At 34.2% G+C, this 18,287-nt stretch overlaps 2 protein-coding genes across 2 annotated transcripts; one reads left to right on the forward strand and one right to left on the reverse strand.

Annotated features, from left to right (window-relative positions):
* Window positions 1-4: 4 nt before the first annotated feature.
* On the reverse strand, window positions 5-11,556 carry LOC111024061 (P-loop nucleoside triphosphate hydrolases superfamily protein with CH (Calponin Homology) domain-containing protein). The gene is made up of 24 exons (XM_088125295.1): window positions 11,258-11,556; window positions 10,690-10,749; window positions 10,236-10,344; window positions 9,987-10,141; window positions 9,738-9,836; window positions 8,766-8,955; window positions 7,256-7,383; window positions 7,081-7,164; window positions 6,856-6,933; window positions 6,671-6,763; window positions 6,531-6,560; window positions 5,179-5,520; window positions 5,014-5,095; window positions 4,829-4,924; window positions 4,585-4,764; window positions 4,315-4,421; window positions 4,058-4,237; window positions 3,175-3,338; window positions 2,833-3,086; window positions 2,576-2,739; window positions 1,671-2,377; window positions 1,143-1,255; window positions 916-1,053; window positions 5-345 (listed from the first exon to the last, which is right to left on the reverse strand). Exons 3-23 carry the CDS (start codon window positions 10,243-10,245, stop codon window positions 917-919), a joined length of 3,393 nt encoding a protein of 1,130 aa, XP_087981421.1. The 5' UTR covers window positions 10,246-10,344; window positions 10,690-10,749; window positions 11,258-11,556; the 3' UTR covers window positions 5-345; window position 916.
* Window positions 11,557-13,918: 2,362 nt separating this feature from the next.
* LOC111026078 (Tyrosyl-tRNA synthetase, class Ib, bacterial/mitochondrial) lies at window positions 13,919-17,238 on the forward strand. Its single transcript, XM_022304047.2, has 10 exons — window positions 13,919-14,128; window positions 14,232-14,379; window positions 14,690-14,979; window positions 15,075-15,171; window positions 15,409-15,514; window positions 15,595-15,677; window positions 15,852-15,997; window positions 16,137-16,242; window positions 16,473-16,532; window positions 16,898-17,238. The coding sequence occupies exons 1-10, from the start codon at window positions 14,019-14,021 to the stop codon at window positions 16,916-16,918; spliced, it is 1,167 nt and encodes a 388-aa protein (XP_022159739.1). The 5' UTR covers window positions 13,919-14,018; the 3' UTR covers window positions 16,919-17,238.
* Window positions 17,239-18,287: the final 1,049 nt, after the last annotated feature.

An 18,287-nucleotide genomic window follows, 5' to 3' on the forward strand; every position in this document is an offset into this window, starting at 1 on the left:
AAAATAGTCAACCAAGATTTTATAGAGACAATTTGGGGAGAAAGGGGGACAAATTTTAGATAGAGTTTGACCAATAGCTACAAAGTGAACATGTATTAGCTACCCTTTGGCACACAAATATACAACAAAAGGAAAGAAAACATGAGATTCCAATTAGAAAGGCAAAAGGCAACCTATGGATGAGCCACAAACTAGAAGTGTGAAGTTAGAACTGCTACCAAGAACTACACAAAATAAGCATTAGGCTCAAGAATTCTTCTACCCAGATCACTTTTAGATTGATTCACTGCCACCCTTTCCTGCTTTTCATCAATGAGGAGCTATCGACATTAGATTTTCTGGTACCTGATTTGCATCAAAACGGAGAAGGAAAAGTGAGCAAGGAGAACATGAAAAAGCAAAAACGCTAAATTAGTCACTGGAGTCTATAATCTAGGTAAATAGTAACACAAAGCTGGCATGACACCATGTAAAAGTGACTGCTCGAACTGGATTGTGGAGCAAGCGAGTCGTTCTCACTCATATAATACAATTTGTGAATTGTACAAGTTTAACAACATTGGTGACTACATATGAAAAGCTGAGCTAGCACCGGGTTGGTTTCAATAAAATGACACATCTTTTAATAAGCTAGATTATTGATGTTGAGTCCTAAAACGACTAAAATGTTAGAAGTGTCAAAAGTAAAACAACTAAAATTATAGTTTAACCAAAGGAATATCGTTTAACAAGGACTTGGTAACGATTCAAGCTGTATAATCGACTAAAATATTAAAAGTGACAAAAGTAAAACAACTAAAATTATAGTTTAACCAAAAGAAAATCATTTGACAAGGACTTGGTAATGATGCAAGTTGTATAATGTGAAATCAGGAGAGCTGAATAATGGCATAAGGGAAATAATCAATTGAATACCTCAAGATGGTGCACCCTTTCCACTCTCTTTAGTAGTTATAATTCTTTTGGTTGTAGCAGACATTGGAGAGCTTTTTTGTAATCTCCTTTGGTCTCCTTTTGTACTACTTTTCATTTTATCAATGAAAAGTTTGGCATCTTATCAACAAAAAGAAAAAGAAAACACATAAGGGAAATAACATTGAAAACATTGTAGTGAAATTGAAATGGTGTTTAGATTCACATACTTGTCGATGCTGATGAAACCTTCGAGGAGCTTTTCGTCAACGAAACTCGTGATGGTCTTGCTTGCACAGGCTTTTGTGGAGGCTTGGGGGCTGCCTTCAATGAGGCATTGGTTCTGCAAAAACCAGTAAACAGAGGATGAATGTTAAATATATTTAATCAGCCAAGGTGTGGAAGAGTTAACAGCACATCCAAGCATGTCCAAACAAATCACATGGTATCGACTATACTTCACTATACCAAGAGAAAAGTTTAATCATAAAATGAAAGAGGAGATAACAAATCTTAAATGTTATCGACTATAAAAAACATACTATTCTGAAATTAGGAGGTCATAGACCCCAAGGGAGATCATGTTGGTGGTGTGAAGGCTTGAGATGTTAAATCCCGGGTCGTAAACAACACTTGTTATCTTCCAGAATTAGCACTGGGGTGGGTAAGGTCTCCCTAGAGATTAGTAAGATGAACCTAAAGTCTACCGAAGTACAAGGATGTCCATAGATGTTTAAGAGAGAATAGAAGTTACTTACTTTTCTGGAATAGGAACCAATGACTTCCCAGATGTTGCATTCTCAGCTAGCCTTTTTACGTCCAACGTGCTCTCAGGGTATTTGGTATCAGCAATTAAACCTTCTGCTGACTTCAAATATTCAGGGAATAGAGTGTATTCCACAAAACTGCAAATTGACCCATCAGTTTCAGTCCCCATCGAAAGACCGCCATCGGATATGTCACTTAATCTCTCATCAGAATCACCATTCCCAAAGCCTAAAAGGTCAACATCATCAGTGACATTCTGACCTACACACCCTCCTTCTACAGCCCTTGACAGGGAAGAAGATTCCTTCTGATGTCTAAAGTCCTCCACAGACAAATGTGATCCTGACCCTGTACGCTTATGACGTCTAAAGTCCTCTATGGACAGATGCGATCCAGATCCAGAACACTTATGATGTCTAAAGTCCTCTACAGACAGGTGTGATCCAGATTCAGAACGCCTATCACTATCTGAGTAATTGTCCATGTCAGATGCTGCTTTATTAACCAACCCTAAGCCTTTTCTCCCTGATGGCCTTTGGCTTTGCCGAGGAGTTCCACTAGAGGACCTTCTAGGAGAAGATGATCCATACCGTACGGAACTAACGACATGCTTTAAGACGTTGCCATTAGCTTTAAGCGACTGCAACCGCTCAATCTCCTCGTCTTTATTTGCAATAGTATCCTTGAGAGCTGCCACCTGCAATGTCGACAAAAAATCAGAGGATGGCATATCTGATCACTGATGTAACTGTGTATTCTGTCCGCGCACACAATTATAATCGGTAAAACTTCATTTCCAATCAAGATATTAAGGAGAAATTAGTGCAGTTCAATAACTCAAAAACTGTTTAATATAAAAAATAAATATTAGAGAAGAGAATAAAAGACATCAAACCTGCTCCATGAGTTCTCTAACATATCTACCCTCTTTATTGCTGCGTGCAGCACCCAACTCGACACCAGAAACTCTTTCTGCAAACTTCAAAGTGCTTACAGTTTCAGAGTAGGATTCAGCATCGGGATTAATTTGTACAAACATGAGTGTTTTTGCTTGACCACCTAAGTGAAAATAAAACAAAACCGTGACGAACTCGATGTTATCAGAAAATAAGAGAAATAGAGGTCCAATCAAACACAAAAACGAGGAAGCACCTAAAGAACTTTGCAGAACTTGGGTTAGTTTGCTATTTCTATAAGGAATGTGCGAACTCTTTTGCGCAAGAGCAAAAATGACATCCCCAAGAGCTGACAATGATTTATTTATATGTTGTGCCTCCTTCAGCCTATCTCCAGTTGCCTCCGAGCGGTCCACCCTTTCACTACCAGCGAGATCTATTAAATGAAGACTACCACGCAAGATAGCGTCTGTCTCCAAGTCCACACCACGAACATGAATTGTCAGCACACTGCATGGCATCAGTAATTGCATGAAATATATTCTTCACAATAAAGCATGAAGATGAATGATATGCAATGACATATTTAGAATACTACCTATGAGATCTGCTGCTTCTTTCATTCAGGGCTGTGGCTCCAACTGCCCTGTTTGTCAATCCAATCTTCATCAAATCTAGGACATCAGCAGTAGATCTAACAGGATGCATGCCAGCATCGGGTACGGCCAGCCCATTTGGTTGAGTGGTGTTCCAAATCCCAAGTGTGTGCAAGTCAAAGGAAATAAAGTTCTTTTACAATCAAAAAGATCAAATCGAGACTTTGCTTATGCTTAACTAAATCAAAAAATGGCTTGGAAAGGCAGAATAATGAATTGATTGATTAAATAAGAAATTGAAAATAAAATTAGTAATAAACAAAACAACTCATGGTTAACAATCTAAACGTTGCTTTATTTTCCCCCTGAGTGTATTCTTCGTTGACAAAGAAGGAAGACATTAGATAATTTATTTGTGCATTGCCCCATTGCAACTTCTTTGAGGAACATTTGTTTCAAGCTTCTTCAGTGGACTGGGGTATGGTCTCTCATCTGTTCAAGACTTTTGGGTCCAAGGTTTGTTAGGTTTGAACTTTACAGATGAAAGAAAATTTTTCTTGTAGGTTTTGGGTCAGTGTGGTGATGTGGGCAATCTGGGTAGGAAGAAACACGAAATCTTTCAAGAATTCATTCGCTACTATTCAAGAAAACTTCTAAAGAGCTATTTTTTAGGTATCTGGATGGAGTACTATTTCCAAGTCTTTTTGTGATTATTTATTTTTTCATAAGCAAATCAATAGAAGAGTTTTTTTTTATAACTCTATGAGCTAGTTGAGAGGTTTCCCTTCTTCCCATTGTGTAATTATCTTTTGGGTTGAATGATAAGTTTTTTCTTTTTCTAAGAAAACATATATGGAAATTTAACAACACATTCAAAGTAGGATATCTCTTTGGAAGACCACCACTTGAGAGCAGATCACGGACTTGTTCATTATATATCTCAACCATTTGGACACCAATTTCATAGGTAATAGAGCTCTTCCTGCTTTGAGAAATTTCGAAGAGGTCATTTAATGCTCGGTAATTGACACCCCATTCTGCTTTCAATGATACATCGGGCCCACTCTGAGAAACAATAACATGTATAAACCACAATGAACAAAGTAGAAATATGGTGTCAGAAATATGAACATATTGCATACCATAGTATAGGTCTTTCCCGAACCAGTTTGTCCATAAGCAAATATGCAAACATTATATCCATCAAGGACAGACCGAACCAATGGTTGAGTGTCTAAAAACACCTCCTCTGTCAATCAACACAAATAATTAGATGTAAAGGAAGTCAGAAAATATTTTCTTCCTAATTAAACCACTTAATAGAAGCATCTGATAAATTATAAATATGAATGACATAATAGAGTATCGTAATTAATCTATAATTTACCAAAACTGGATAGGAATACGAATACCTTGTGAACAAGTCGGACCAAAAACTTTATTGAACTTGAATAGTCTACGATTGTCCTTTCCTTGTTTAGCGGGATTTATAATTACCAATTCACCATTTTCACCAATATATTCAATTGTAGTTAGCTTCTTAGTTTGCCCTGGAAGGAATGGCCGTATTCGACAATATACTCGAATGTTCCCTGTGAAATGGCATATATTAGTTGAGAGAGATCAAGTACACAAAAAAGAAAATAAAAATGATACCTTTTAAATCCTGAACCTCGTTATACAATCTCCTATTTTCATTCAGAACTGCATGGTAATTCTGAGCCACATCTGCTAATCCTTTGAAGTTCATTCCTATTAATGGCAACATCATTGAGAACAAAAAAAACGCTCATTGAATAACAAAATACAAAAAACTGGCGTTCAGTTGAAACTAAACCTACCAAGGTAATTGAAATCCTCAGCATAGTTTCTTTTCGTATCCAAGACCTCATGTTTGATGGACTCCACAGAAATCCTTAATCCCTACAAATAATAAAAAGTCGTACCTGTAATTAATATGGCATGGGCCCTATAGCTAATAACATTACGGAAGACAGGACACATACCTGAAGAGCTCCAAGCAGGTGATCAACAAAATTTTGATAGACGAACTCTTTCTTTTTCCATTTCAGTGATTTAGATTCAGAAAATGACTCAAGTTCCTTCACCCTCTTTCCGGAATCCGCTAGTAAGTATTCTAGTTCATTTAGTTTTGCCTCTAGCTTAGCTTTCTCTTCCTTGGCATTTGTTTCTAGTTGCAAGCAATGGTTTTCATGTTCCCTCCTGGCCATTTCTAGCTCATCTTTAAGATTTAAAATCGCGACATCACAGAGTTCTTTACGCTCCTTCAGTGACATCATATCCTGCTCCCCACATTTTTTCATCTCCTCTATTCTGAATTTTTCAATCTTCAACACCAAATAATTGAATGTTAACATGTTATAAACAGGACTGAGAAACTAGGGCAAAACTTAAATGCTGCTTGTAAGGCAATGATAAATAAATAGTAGTATTGTCATCACTTTATCAATTTAGGTCCTGTTTGCTAACTTGGAATGGGTTTAGAAGAGAATAAAAATAAAGAAATGTAAGAAAGGGAGTAATATTACATGGATTGGAACAAATATTAAAATAAGGTGCATTATCAATGATTTATAAAGAACTTAAATTTGGTGCATGATCATCGACCAAATATTGAAATAAATAGAAATACAGTGGGGGCCAGAATGAGGTCGTTTTTCTTCCCAAACTCAAGAATCACTCTTGATTTTAAGGTGTACTGTGAGAGTCCCAGTCTGAGAATAAACTGTACAAAGATTCCTCGTAGATATGCAGTAATGCATAGCTTCAATGATTTTTCTCCAGACAACCAAATTTCATATACACAACCCATGGAACTAACTGGTTGGTTCAATTGAGCAAAGTTTAAAACTAGAAGCAGCCAAAATGTATTCAGCAAACTTGTTCATGGCATAATGAGTTGGTCATCAAAAGCTTCAAAACGACTCGAAACGATCATGTATAATGTATTTCATCCTAGGTGAAAGAAAGAGAAACTAGCAGGCAAACCATAGCATACATGAGAACCGATATCAACAATCGTCATTGATTCAACGTTATAGTTACTTAAAACTTTTTCATTAGTATTTAGTTACTGTAGTTCCTTCATGATAGAATCCTGTGAAGCAAGGAAGCTACCAAGTTTTGGAATGAAAAGAACATCTGCATCAAATTCTATGACTAAAAAATTAGTGCCCTGCTAAAATAAGAAAGTAAACAGTAAAGGCAAGGCAGAGTGGAGGCCATTTCATTTAAATGGCTTGATCCTGATAAAAACCCACCATAATAAGTGAGGTAGCAAAAATACAAACGTGCTTGAGATGTTGCCCAGAGGAAAGGCATGAGATAAATATTCTACCTTCATACGCTGAAGCTGATTCATAACAACCTACAAAAGTAACAGCAACAACTTATATCCAGGACCAAATAATTAAAACCAGAATTTTAATTTCTAAACCAAAAGCAAAGACTTGGACATTTGGATGTTTGTCAAAGTACCTCATTTTCTTCAGTGGTCCCTGTTGCAAGGGTTTCAAGAACTTTTATTTTTGATTGAAATTTCTCCTCGCGAGCTTTCAAAAGACTGCTTTGCTGCACAAATTCAAGGTGACTGCGGTTAATTTCTATTGACTGTGTAAGTTAGAGTACTCTCCCAAGTTCAGAATTATACTAAGCAAGATTACGTGTTTCAAGTTTCCAGCATGAGTGAAAATTCTCTGCTCGAGCACTTGTACAACTTTTCTCAGAATATATGCTACTTGCTGAGAGAAATTTAAACCAACAAAAGCAAAGTTAGAAATACTAGTAAACTGAACGCTGTCTATAAAAATACGGCCATGTATAATGTTTTAATTTTTTGGGTTGAAATTTCAGATGCTTGTAGCAGAAGAATATATCACTCCCCATACATGAGACACATCTCCATTTTTTGTTTCAATACTGCCATCCAGAATTCCATTGATCACATTGAAGAGTGATTGAGTAGAGATATTCTGCATAAAATAATCACAGAAATACTTGAGAAATGAAACAAAACAAGCCATTGATTTGAACAAACAAATAAATTTGGTTCAAGGGTGTTACCTCAAAATTCTGTGAATTTATCAACTCCAAGACATTAGTACCAGAAACATCATGATTTTGCTCTTGCTTCAACATGAACCCTTCATGATCCTCAAATGGAATATCACTTTTTAGTCCATATGATGGCACTAGAACAAACGAACAAGAAAATAATAGAATAAGACAAATAGCATTATGAATATTAGGAAACATGACAAATCTGGAAAACTGTGACCCCCACCAAACTTCACCCGATACTATAAGAGTTAAGTCAATAGAAGATAGTACTGTATGCTTGTTATACTTATACAGCACTATCCTGTTTTGCACAAGCATCCAAAAGATCACAAATATCACGGTCAAAGCCATACATACGCACTATAAACCATATATTTAATTTCTGAGATATGTCATTTAATATTTATAGTGTCTAAAGCCTTTTTCAACCAAGCTATTATTGCGACAGCAAAGAAAACTATTTTTAACACATAAGTTGCAAGTGATAATCAAATATACTGCATGCTGATTGTTTTTCCAATTACATGGTCGGTCAATTGCTACTTGAATTTATAGGGAATGATACGCTGCCCCCCTTCCCCGCTTTGTGGAATGAACTTGGGAAACATGATTAGTTTCCCCCAACAAACACGCTCAGAGTGGGATAAGGATTTCACATCTTCATCACTGAATACAAAAATAATAATGACAATAATAAAATCTCACTTTATTCCCTAAAAGTAGGTATTGGGCACACCACACAAAATTTGTTCAAATATGCTAATAGGAAACCGTTCAAGCATCTGGAACTCAGATAACTGACGAGGTTCATAACAGCATAAAGTGGGCCATCATTGAATCGGATGCAGAGCTTCCTTTGAGCACATTAATAAAGTTGAATGAAATAGTTTTCAGCGGATACTCACTCAAGCAAGCCACAAATAAAAAAAGAACCGCTTTCAGCAGGAAAAACATCAAGCAAGACTTTGCAAAGCGTCGAGCGCAGCTTATCATTCCCTCTAATTCAAAAAACAATTGACAGATATCTTTTACATACTTGGCACTCTATGATTGTTATGGCACTTGACCTATTTAATGTCAAAATTCTTTAAATATGGCTGAATGATGAATCTTATCAGCTGAAACTGATGGAAGAAATTCTTATTAGAAAAGACTGATGCAAGAGACAAATCAAATATCTTTTTTTTGAAACAAGTAACACTTTTCATTGATAATTTAAAAGCTACAAGCTGGTAAAGTCTTGCACACAATCTTTATAGACCAAGTGTAACTGCAAAACTAAACACCCTACAGGGGAGTTCTTACAGAAAACCACATCCATGACAAATATCATGTAACTTCAAGCTTTTAGATGACGGAGCTAAATTTTGTTATTGGGGAAAATTTCCTTAAGATTCAAGAAGAATTATCTTTCAAAGATCGAGAACAAAATCAACCATAAATAAGCTTTATAATGTATTTTGAATAAAATCTTTGCACAATTTAAATTCTCCTAATGGTCTTGTAACCATACCTGATATAACAGAACCATTCTGAAAATCCTGAAATCTTAGCCCGGAGAAATTATTGATTCCATCTAATGATTCTACTTCATGTAAGTTCCATTTCTTTCGTGAATAAATTTGAGTGTCCTCATCCCCAGCACTCAAATCAAAAGAAGATTGAAGTGTGCTTAGGCAGTGTAAAACGGGTGCAATAGATCCCTGCAAATAACCTCTGTTCACTTTTCAATCTAAGAATAGATAATAAAGGATTTCAAAATAACATGAACGGACAAAGATTACCAACCAAATTGATTAGTTTGGCCTAAATTCATAACTGAACTAAGGTCTTGTTTGCAAGTGAAAAATAATTGTGATAAATGATGAAACGAAATAATTACATGTTTTAGGCAGGAATGGATGATTGAGTACAAAATCCAAGTCAGATTACACCAAGGTAACTATTGCAAAGGAGCACAAGTTCATCACACAATACTACATTTTTCTTTTAGATAGTTCATTTTTTAATTTCATCAAATTAAATTTTGAGTTTGAAATGATGAAATTAATATACATTCTATTAGTTAATGAACATTCTTATGGCTGGAAAAGACTACTCTTCTAGGTTGATTTTTGTGACTGTGATAGCCATTTGTGTTAGCTGAGTTAGAGAATCTAAGTGTTGACTCCGAGCTTTTTTGACCATTTGATTTTATGGTTGGGTTTGGGTAATTTGCTGGTTCTGTTGGGCATTCTTGTGGCTAGATTTTAGGTACTATTATTGGTTGATTTTTGGTAATGTTCATGTTAATTGGTTCTAGATAACATATTAATTTTCACCACTTAAAGTTGAATTTGATGAAATAAAAATTTAAAGTTAAGATAGACTCACTCAACTAAGCATGAAATAAAAGTTGAGTATTCTCTTACTTTTTATGGTCAATTTGGCAGAAAGTAAAGGTACATACTGTCACAATTGCATTGCACCAAAAGAGTGTAAATACCTGCTCCAAGACAGATGGTTCGAAGCCAGGAAGTCCTAATTCATCCAGAGTTATCAAAAATCTCTCAATATTAGGATCGATGGGCTTAGAATTGTCTCCCTAAAAATTAAGAAAGAAAAACAGCAAAGAGAAAAATAAACTTGTGGAATCAACATTAAAACAATTTTCAAATGAGGAAATTATTATGAGGAAAAATATATATATAAGAGCAGAAAAGTTATAAACAAAGGCCAATATATGTCTTACAACCTGAACTACACCAGGGCATAGTTTATCCAACATGCTGCATAGAACGGTTCCATCAATCAAGCATGCTTTCAATTCCTCGTCTGAAGCATCAAGTGGCAAATTTATATTGGGGAGCATGCAATTTAACCACTCCACCACCTCCGATTTCAGTTTGGCTAATGATGAAGAGAGCTTAAGGTTAAATATGGATATGGGCAAATTGAGAATATCACATATGAAAAAAAACTCCCGATAAGCAGAGAGACTTACATTCAGCCATTCACCAGAACTTCTGAACCAACTGTGTAGAGCTCCAAATGTATGCTCATAACAAAACCCTCAATGATCCACACTTTCCATGATACAAGCAAACCTGGAGCTAAAACAGTTGCACAATACATTAATTATCATAGTCAATGCAACGCAAGTGGAGGAAAACTAGAGGACACACGGGACGGCAGATGCAGCTTTATATCTTCACTTGTAATGAGTTTCAAAGACCGTAACTAACTATAACTGATGCACCAACGTAAAACCACGTTTAGAAAGTTTGTCTGAAGTCGTGCAAAGTTTCTCGTCAATGAAAAGGAATTGTGTTTCTATATATACCCAAAATTATGCTTTTCAAAAGACCAGGAACTTTTTATCTGTGTCCGAAAACCTAACGGTTCCTGTTCTCCTGCTGATACGAACTATAGGAAGAGATGAGCATTCAAGAAACTACCTGTGAAATGTTGTTGAGAAGCTGAGGAACATTACCACCCAAATTTCAGCTAAGGCCAACCTGCCAACCGATCCTTTTATTAGATAGCAAATTTCAACAACTTTTACCCGTTCATAAAAATTTAACCCCAGATACAGATAAAAGGAAAAAAAAAAAAAAAAAAGGAAAACCGAAACAAAACGAATAGATAGCTAATACGCCATGTTTCCAGCAACCATTGTCCCAGAATGCCCAGAAAATCTTCACTACAAAACGAATTCGGTAGAATTAAGTGTTCTTATCCCCCCATTCCCCACCCAGCAAAAATTTAAAAAAAAAAATTAAAAAAAAAGGAAAAAAAGAAAAACACAACAACTCCATTTCCTATCTCATTTCGCCCGGCATAGTAATTGCAATTTTAAAACATTGCACACCCCAATAACACAGGACCTAGAACCAGTAAATTCTGAGGAAAAAAATGAAATGCGACCGAAATAACCTGACAGATAATCGAAATGGGTCTACAAATTTTGTGCATTAGCTGAAGAAGAGGTTAAAACAGATCGACAAAGCTAGCAAGAGTTCTCACCTTTGACAGCATGAACATAATGAGGTTATCCAGAAAGATTCTCGAAAACCTGAAAACTTTTGCGTCAAAGGGGCCGATTAGAAGAAAAGAATGGCAGAAAGATTAAGACCAAAAAATGCAGAGCTCCTGGTCGATTCGGAGGAAGGAATGGGAATAAGGAAATCAAAATTTCGGTTGGTAAGAGCCACAAATCCGGTCCGATAATTCAGAGACAACGAGACAATGTGTTTTTTTAGCAGGAAAATATTGGGAAAATGGTTTGATTTGAAACGAAAAAAGTTGAACGAAACATGGAAAATAGTTGAGGGAAGCTCCTTTTTTATTTTTATTTTTCTGTTTATCTTTTTTGCAGAAGAAGGTGCTGTACTTTTCGGTATTTATGCTTGTGGCCCCGCACCAAAAAAAATTGGAATCCTGTTCCCGCCTTTTGCCATTCCGTTTCAGTTAACGAACGTTTTAAATTTTAATTTTATTTATTATTTATTCATATATTATGACGGAATTAACGATGGATTTTTTTTTATTGTATTTTAACGAGTTTAAAGATAGTTTTTTGGATTATACCATATGTTTTTTGTTTTTATCATTTTGTCCTTACTTTTCTATTATTTTCAGTTTAATCCTACTTTGAGATTTATGTAATTCTAGTAGTTCTTGTTCAAATATTAAATAGATATGTATTTATTACATTAACACTAGATTTTTTTAGTACAATTTATGGATGTGAAAATAATCGAACTTATGACCTCTTATTCATATATTGTTGAGCTAAGTTCATTTGGACGTTAACACTACATTAGTATCAAATCAAGTTTTTGCTATATTTAACTTATCAATTTTAACTTTACGTACTTTACTGTTGAAGAGGTATTGACAATAATGTACGAGTAGTTTTGATTGTACAAATACCACTACAACTATTGAATAAAAAATTCAATGGTATTTAACATTCAGTGTAAATTCTGAAATATGAATGAACCTATAGACTTAAAAGATATTTGAAAATCATTTTATGAAGATGATAAAATGTATATTACATTTAAACGTAATTAAATGTGGATCAACCATAGATTGTAGTTCATTTTAACGATCAGGGTGAAGCTATTACCTCTTAATTTTTTTTTGTCTTTTTTTTTTATTCAACTGCAATTCACTTTTATGTGCTTTAAATTTTTAACCATTAGAAATTGGACAAATTTTATAGGTGATTTGTCAAATGTGACAAAGATCTAAAATGGTTGGATAAAACCCTAGAGATGTGGACAAACATATTCTAAAAGGTGATCCATGCATGGATGGATTTAGGAATTTTGTTAAGGAATAAGTAATTTCAATCCTACATAATATATATATATATTTTGAGGTTGTCAAAATATTTTATATAAATATGTTCTACAAAACTTTGTATTAAATATTAAAATCATAACGAAGAGTTGTAGTCTGTAGACCAAGATATGCCGATAATTTATCTAAATTTATTTATGTAATATATCTATCCGAACTACTATTATTTTTCAAAACGACGACTTTATCAATTTTATTTTATAGCCTCTCTTTGCTTAGAATCCAAATTAAATTTACCAGAATATTAATAAAAATAAAATAAAAATTTAGAAGATAAATAAAAAAACGATAATGATTATAATTATATGTATTAATGTAGTTGAAACGTGACAATTTTATATTATAGTCAAAACATTTAAAAGGAGTTTAAAAATGAAAAAAATTATATTATAGTCCAAGTTTGTACTCATTATTATATTTAAAATAACGTCAAATAGTCAATTTCATAGTATATAAGATGTAAAATTAATAAAAATGTCCTCCGAAAAAAAATTAATAAAAATGTATCTTAGACAATAAATTTTAAATTTCAAAATGTTCGACTTTTTAAAATTGCGTAGGATTGAAATTAAAAATTATATAAAAAAGAATTATTGAATGTAAAAATGATGATTTAAAGAGAAAAAAAATATCGGTACAGTAAATTATATATATAAAAAAGTATTACCCATATATTTTTTAAATTAAAACAAAAATAAGTTTCGATCCATGCAATAATTAGATCATAAGGTCCACCAACTTATATATTATTTATTATTTTTTTATATATATATTTTTATAAATCTACATATTTGATTGTCAATTTCTTTTTTAATATATTTGTATAGAAAATTTGCAACTTCCATATATTCTTTTAATTTTTTAAAAATTTACCTAATATATGATTTATTATTTTATTTAAGAATAAAATTGACTAATTTTTCTTTTCCTTTTTTCCTTCTATAAAAATCACAAAAAAATGGAAAATCAAGAATTATGAAAAAATAAATAAAAATATGGATTTCTTTAAAAAAAAAAGAAATAAAAGCACTGAATTGGGAAAAAATGGGAGAAAACGGGAGAAAATCACGAATTATGAAAAATAAAAAATAAAAATGATTTCATTAAGGAAAAACAAAAGCGCCAACTCTATTTTTTCAAAATATTAAAATAATTATCATCATCCAGCCCTACACGTTTGTACTTAAAAAAAAAAAAAAAAAATCACTACAGGCCCCAGGTAATTTGAGCTTCTTCGGCCAACTCTATTTCTCAAGATATTAAAATAATTTTGAGAATTATATCCCTAAAAAGAAGTTAATTTATAATTACAGGTTTGATTTTTAGGTCAACACAGGGCAAGCGAAACTCAGGACGAGATTAAACAAAAACCCTAAAGTTGGAAGTTTGAGATTCTGATCATTTCCATTCAGCTTCAATGGCGACGGAAGCGCCTTCACAAGCCCCATCCGAGGATATACAGTCCCTCTCAATCTCCGACGCTTCAGTGCAAGAGCCCGGTTGCTCATCGAACTCTTCATCAAACCAGTAAGAAATTTTTGATTCGAGATACTTGTTTTCGCATCTATATGGCCGTTGATTTGTGTTCTGAATCGGATATTACTTGCTCTGTTACGTATTTTTTCTTCAGATTGAGCTTGGACGAGAAGTTTCGAATTGTTAGAAGTGTTGGGGAAGAGTGTATCCAAGAAGATGAGCTGCGGAACCTGCTGGAGAAGAAGCCTGAACCAGTGTGCTATGACGGCTTCGAACCCTCTGGGAGAATGCATATTGCTCAGGTATTGTTTTGAGGAATCTCTGCGCCAGGCCTTCGAATTACAATTTACTTTCTTCAATGAGTCGCGTTGCATTTGGATGCATAGTGGAAACTCTAGGTGTAGTTTCTACACTCAGTGAATTGGGATTTAGTTTTCGGTGCCAATGGTATCCTGTTGACAGTTTAAATTTCAGCAGGCAAAATGGCAAACTAAGTAAGTAATACATTAATCTAGAATGCAACGAAAATTAAACAATTCCCAAGTATGTTTATTCCACTCAAGGGTCCTTTGAATACGAGAAGCTTATTTTTGCCCTCGCTCGCTTGCACAGGGAGTGATGAAGGCAATAAATGTCAACAAGCTTACTTCTGCTGGGTGCAGAGTGAAAATATGGATTGCAGATTGGTTTGCTCAGCTAAACAATAAAATGGGGGGCGATCTGAAGAAAATTGAGACTGTTGGCCAGTACCTGATCGAGATATGGAAAGCAGTGGGGATGGATCTGGAACGAGGCAAGGTCGAATTTTTGTGGTCGTCCAAGGAGATTAACTCAAGGGCATCAGAATACTGGCCCCTTGTAATGGATATTGCTCGGAGGAACAAGCTTCCAAGGATAATTAGGTATAAATATAATATTAGAGTCTGGTGCATTTTGTGTTCAATCTGCAACAGTTTGACTCATCGTTTGCTTCTTGGCTTCCCTCCCTCTCCTGCAGGTGTAGCCAAATTATGGGAAGAAATGAGCAGGATGAGTTGAGCGCCGCCCAAATTTTCTATCCATGCATGCAATGTGCCGACATTTTTTTCCTGAAGGTTTTTCTCCTTCTGATTTATCTTTCCAGTATTTTGTTGGTGTGCATTTTTCTTCTCATATTATAAGGAGGCAAAGATCTAATTTGGTATGTATGCTGCAAAATATATTTGTCTGGCTATGATATTTTTATGGTGATATAGGCTGTCCATTTCTTTTACTCTCCTCTCCTATACTGGGATGTACGGAGAGATTACCATATTTTTTTGTCAGCTCGTTGTTTAATTCCATTGCAACAGGCTGATATCTGTCAACTGGGAATGGATCAACGGAAAGTAAATGTACTTGCAAGAGAGTATTGTGATGATATCAAGAGGAAGAACAAGCCTATCATCCTATCACACCGTATGCTCTTTGCACTGACATTACTTCTTACTGATGCTCATGATATAAGCAAAGTAATATGATGCCAATGCTGGTTGCAGACATGTTACCGGGCTTACAGCAAGGGCAGGAGAAGATGTCAAAAAGTGATCCGTCATCCTCTATATTTATGGAAGATGATGAGGTAAGGCATCATATAGTGGAAATTAAGAATCCCATGTGAGGAGGGGAACTGAAATGCATCTGTCATTTTTACGTTGAGTTCAGTTTTAGGTTGCCTGAAGTGTCTGGCTCTAACATTGAGGCTAACATACGATATTCTGGATTAATGTCTATCACGTTCATCTGGTTATCTCAGGCGGAAGTGAATGTGAAGATAAAGAAAGCATACTGCCCTCCATTGATCGTGGAAGGGAATCCATGCCTGGAGTACATTAAGTATCTTATTTTCCCTTGGTTCAAGGAGTTCACGGTGGAACGAAGTGCTGATCATGGTGGAAATAAGTAAGCTTTTCTGTTCATTCAATTTCTCACTTTAGAAGTTTCAAATTAATTCCTGTTTCTTTCACCTATGTCATGATCCCAGATGTTGGTTATAATCATTTATCTTGGCCCCCTCTTTGTTTGTCGTCTCACATTACAGGACCTTCACAAGCTTCGAAGAACTGGTTGCTGACTACGAAACAGGAGTACTGCATCCTGGTGATCTCAAACCAGCATTGTCTAAGGCTTTGAATAAGATACTGGAGGTATGTTTTCATTTCTACTCAATATCTTCAAATAAAATACAGTTTCTTTACTATTCATTCATGCTCTTGCAATTTCATCTGATAAAGAAGCACCTAGCATAACTTAAGAAGCTTAATTCCTGTTATGAAAATTCAAGCAAAATTTTCAGCGATAAGGTAGTGATGCAGCTAGAATTTTTTCTAGATTATACTTGCATTATAAAGCTAAGATCTGTATCATCCATCTGCAGCCTGTACGAGAGCACTTCAAAAATGATAGCAGAGCCAAAGATTTATTAAAGAGGGTCAAGGTATGTGTTTGGCTTAATTGTTCTTAAGTAGGACCTCAAGCTAGCTTTGAAAGATAATAAAGGTTTTTAAATCACTTGTGTGTTTCTTTGTTTTTAAAAATTTGTTTTTGTTTTTGAAATTTTGCTAAGGATTCAAATGTATTTTAAGCTATGTAAAAAATACACCAAATGAATTACGAGGAGACAAACATAATTTCGAAAAACACATAATCAAAAAGTAAAATAGTTATATACGCTGAGTTTGAACCAGGTATCTCCAATTATTCTGAGGCCTTACCAAATTGAGGCTTTGAACCAATAACTGCTCTTTAAAATTTATTCTCGTAATGCATGAAATTTGACTGGGAGCTATCTGGTTTGTTCAGGCTTACCGAGTCACCAAGTGAGGAAGAATGGCCGTGTTTTCTCCTTCCCAATTTATGGATGAAGTGAAATTATTGAGGATCTTATTTGATTTTTGCTCTTTTACGGTCAATTTAGAACTTTTAAAGCTGCTTCTATACTCTAATGGGCACAGATACGAGCGTCAAAACTCATGTTTATTCTTGAGCAACGAGAAAATGAGAAGTTTCTAGTGAACTATGAGGACTTGTGTGTGTTCCACTTAAATTAGTTTGTAGCTTAAGACAAAAGCTGGCGTAAATTTGAAAGTATGACTGTGATGCTACATTTTGATTCAATAAAATTTAGATTTTGGTTAGGTGAAGTCAGTGCTCATGATTATTTTCTAATGAAGTCGCCTTTCTAAATTACTAATAAAAAAAGAAAGAAGAAAATAAGGTACATCATATTTGTCACTATTGGAAACACTGATGTTTATTAGGAAAATGTTGATTGATTTAATGATCTGTTGTACATGGTTGTTTTTTTAAATACAATAATTTTGGGTGTTAATTAGCGTTCAACTATGCTCGTGTTGGCTATAGCTGGAAAAATTTTGCTAACCAACAGACAATAGAGTCAATCCGTCGATAGGCGCAAGCAAGTGTAGCGAATCATATAGATAAGTTCCTACTTCAATAGAGTCAATCAGTCGATAGGCACAAGCAAGTGTAGCGAATCACGTAGATAAGTTCCTACTTCAACTCCGTAGATAGATGTTAGATACAACAAATTTAATTTAAGATTTTAAATATTTATATCTATGGAAATATCTGAAATTATATGAAAATGTAGACAGAAATATTAATGAAAATTATAAAAATAAAAAAATTCATAATAAATTTTTATATTAATAAATAAGTATTTCGCACTTTTAATTAAAATTACTAATATTAATATAATGTCTATATTAATTATATTGTGTTGGTATAATTTTATATTTTGTCAATTCTATTGCTATATTAATTCTCTCATTATAGATATAAAAATGTAGGGTTAAATGGTATAATTTTATATTTTGGCAATTCTATTGCGATATTGATTTACTCATATATAAAAATGTAGGGTGAAAATTGAAAATTTAATACCTTATCCTATTGTCCTAACCTTCAAAAAGCTAATAAGTGACCCACAAACATCCTACAACTGAAATACTTCTCACCATGATTCAGTTGCAAAAGAGCTGCAACTGAATTATAAGATTAGCTATAATTGATCCACAAACAGCTAATAAGTGACCCTATTGTCCTAACCTACAAAAAGCTAATAAGTGATCCACAAACATTGTACAACTGATATCATTTTATATTTTGTCAAAGCTCAGTTACACTAATCAATCTTCTATTGATGTTGTAAGATTAGCTAAAAAAAATT

The sequence above is a fragment of the Momordica charantia genome, assembly GCF_013281855.1.
Source record: "Momordica charantia cultivar OHB3-1 chromosome 6 unlocalized genomic scaffold, Mcharantia_2.0 BLBB01000006.1, whole genome shotgun sequence".
Classification (NCBI taxonomy): domain Eukaryota; kingdom Viridiplantae; phylum Streptophyta; class Magnoliopsida; order Cucurbitales; family Cucurbitaceae; genus Momordica; species Momordica charantia.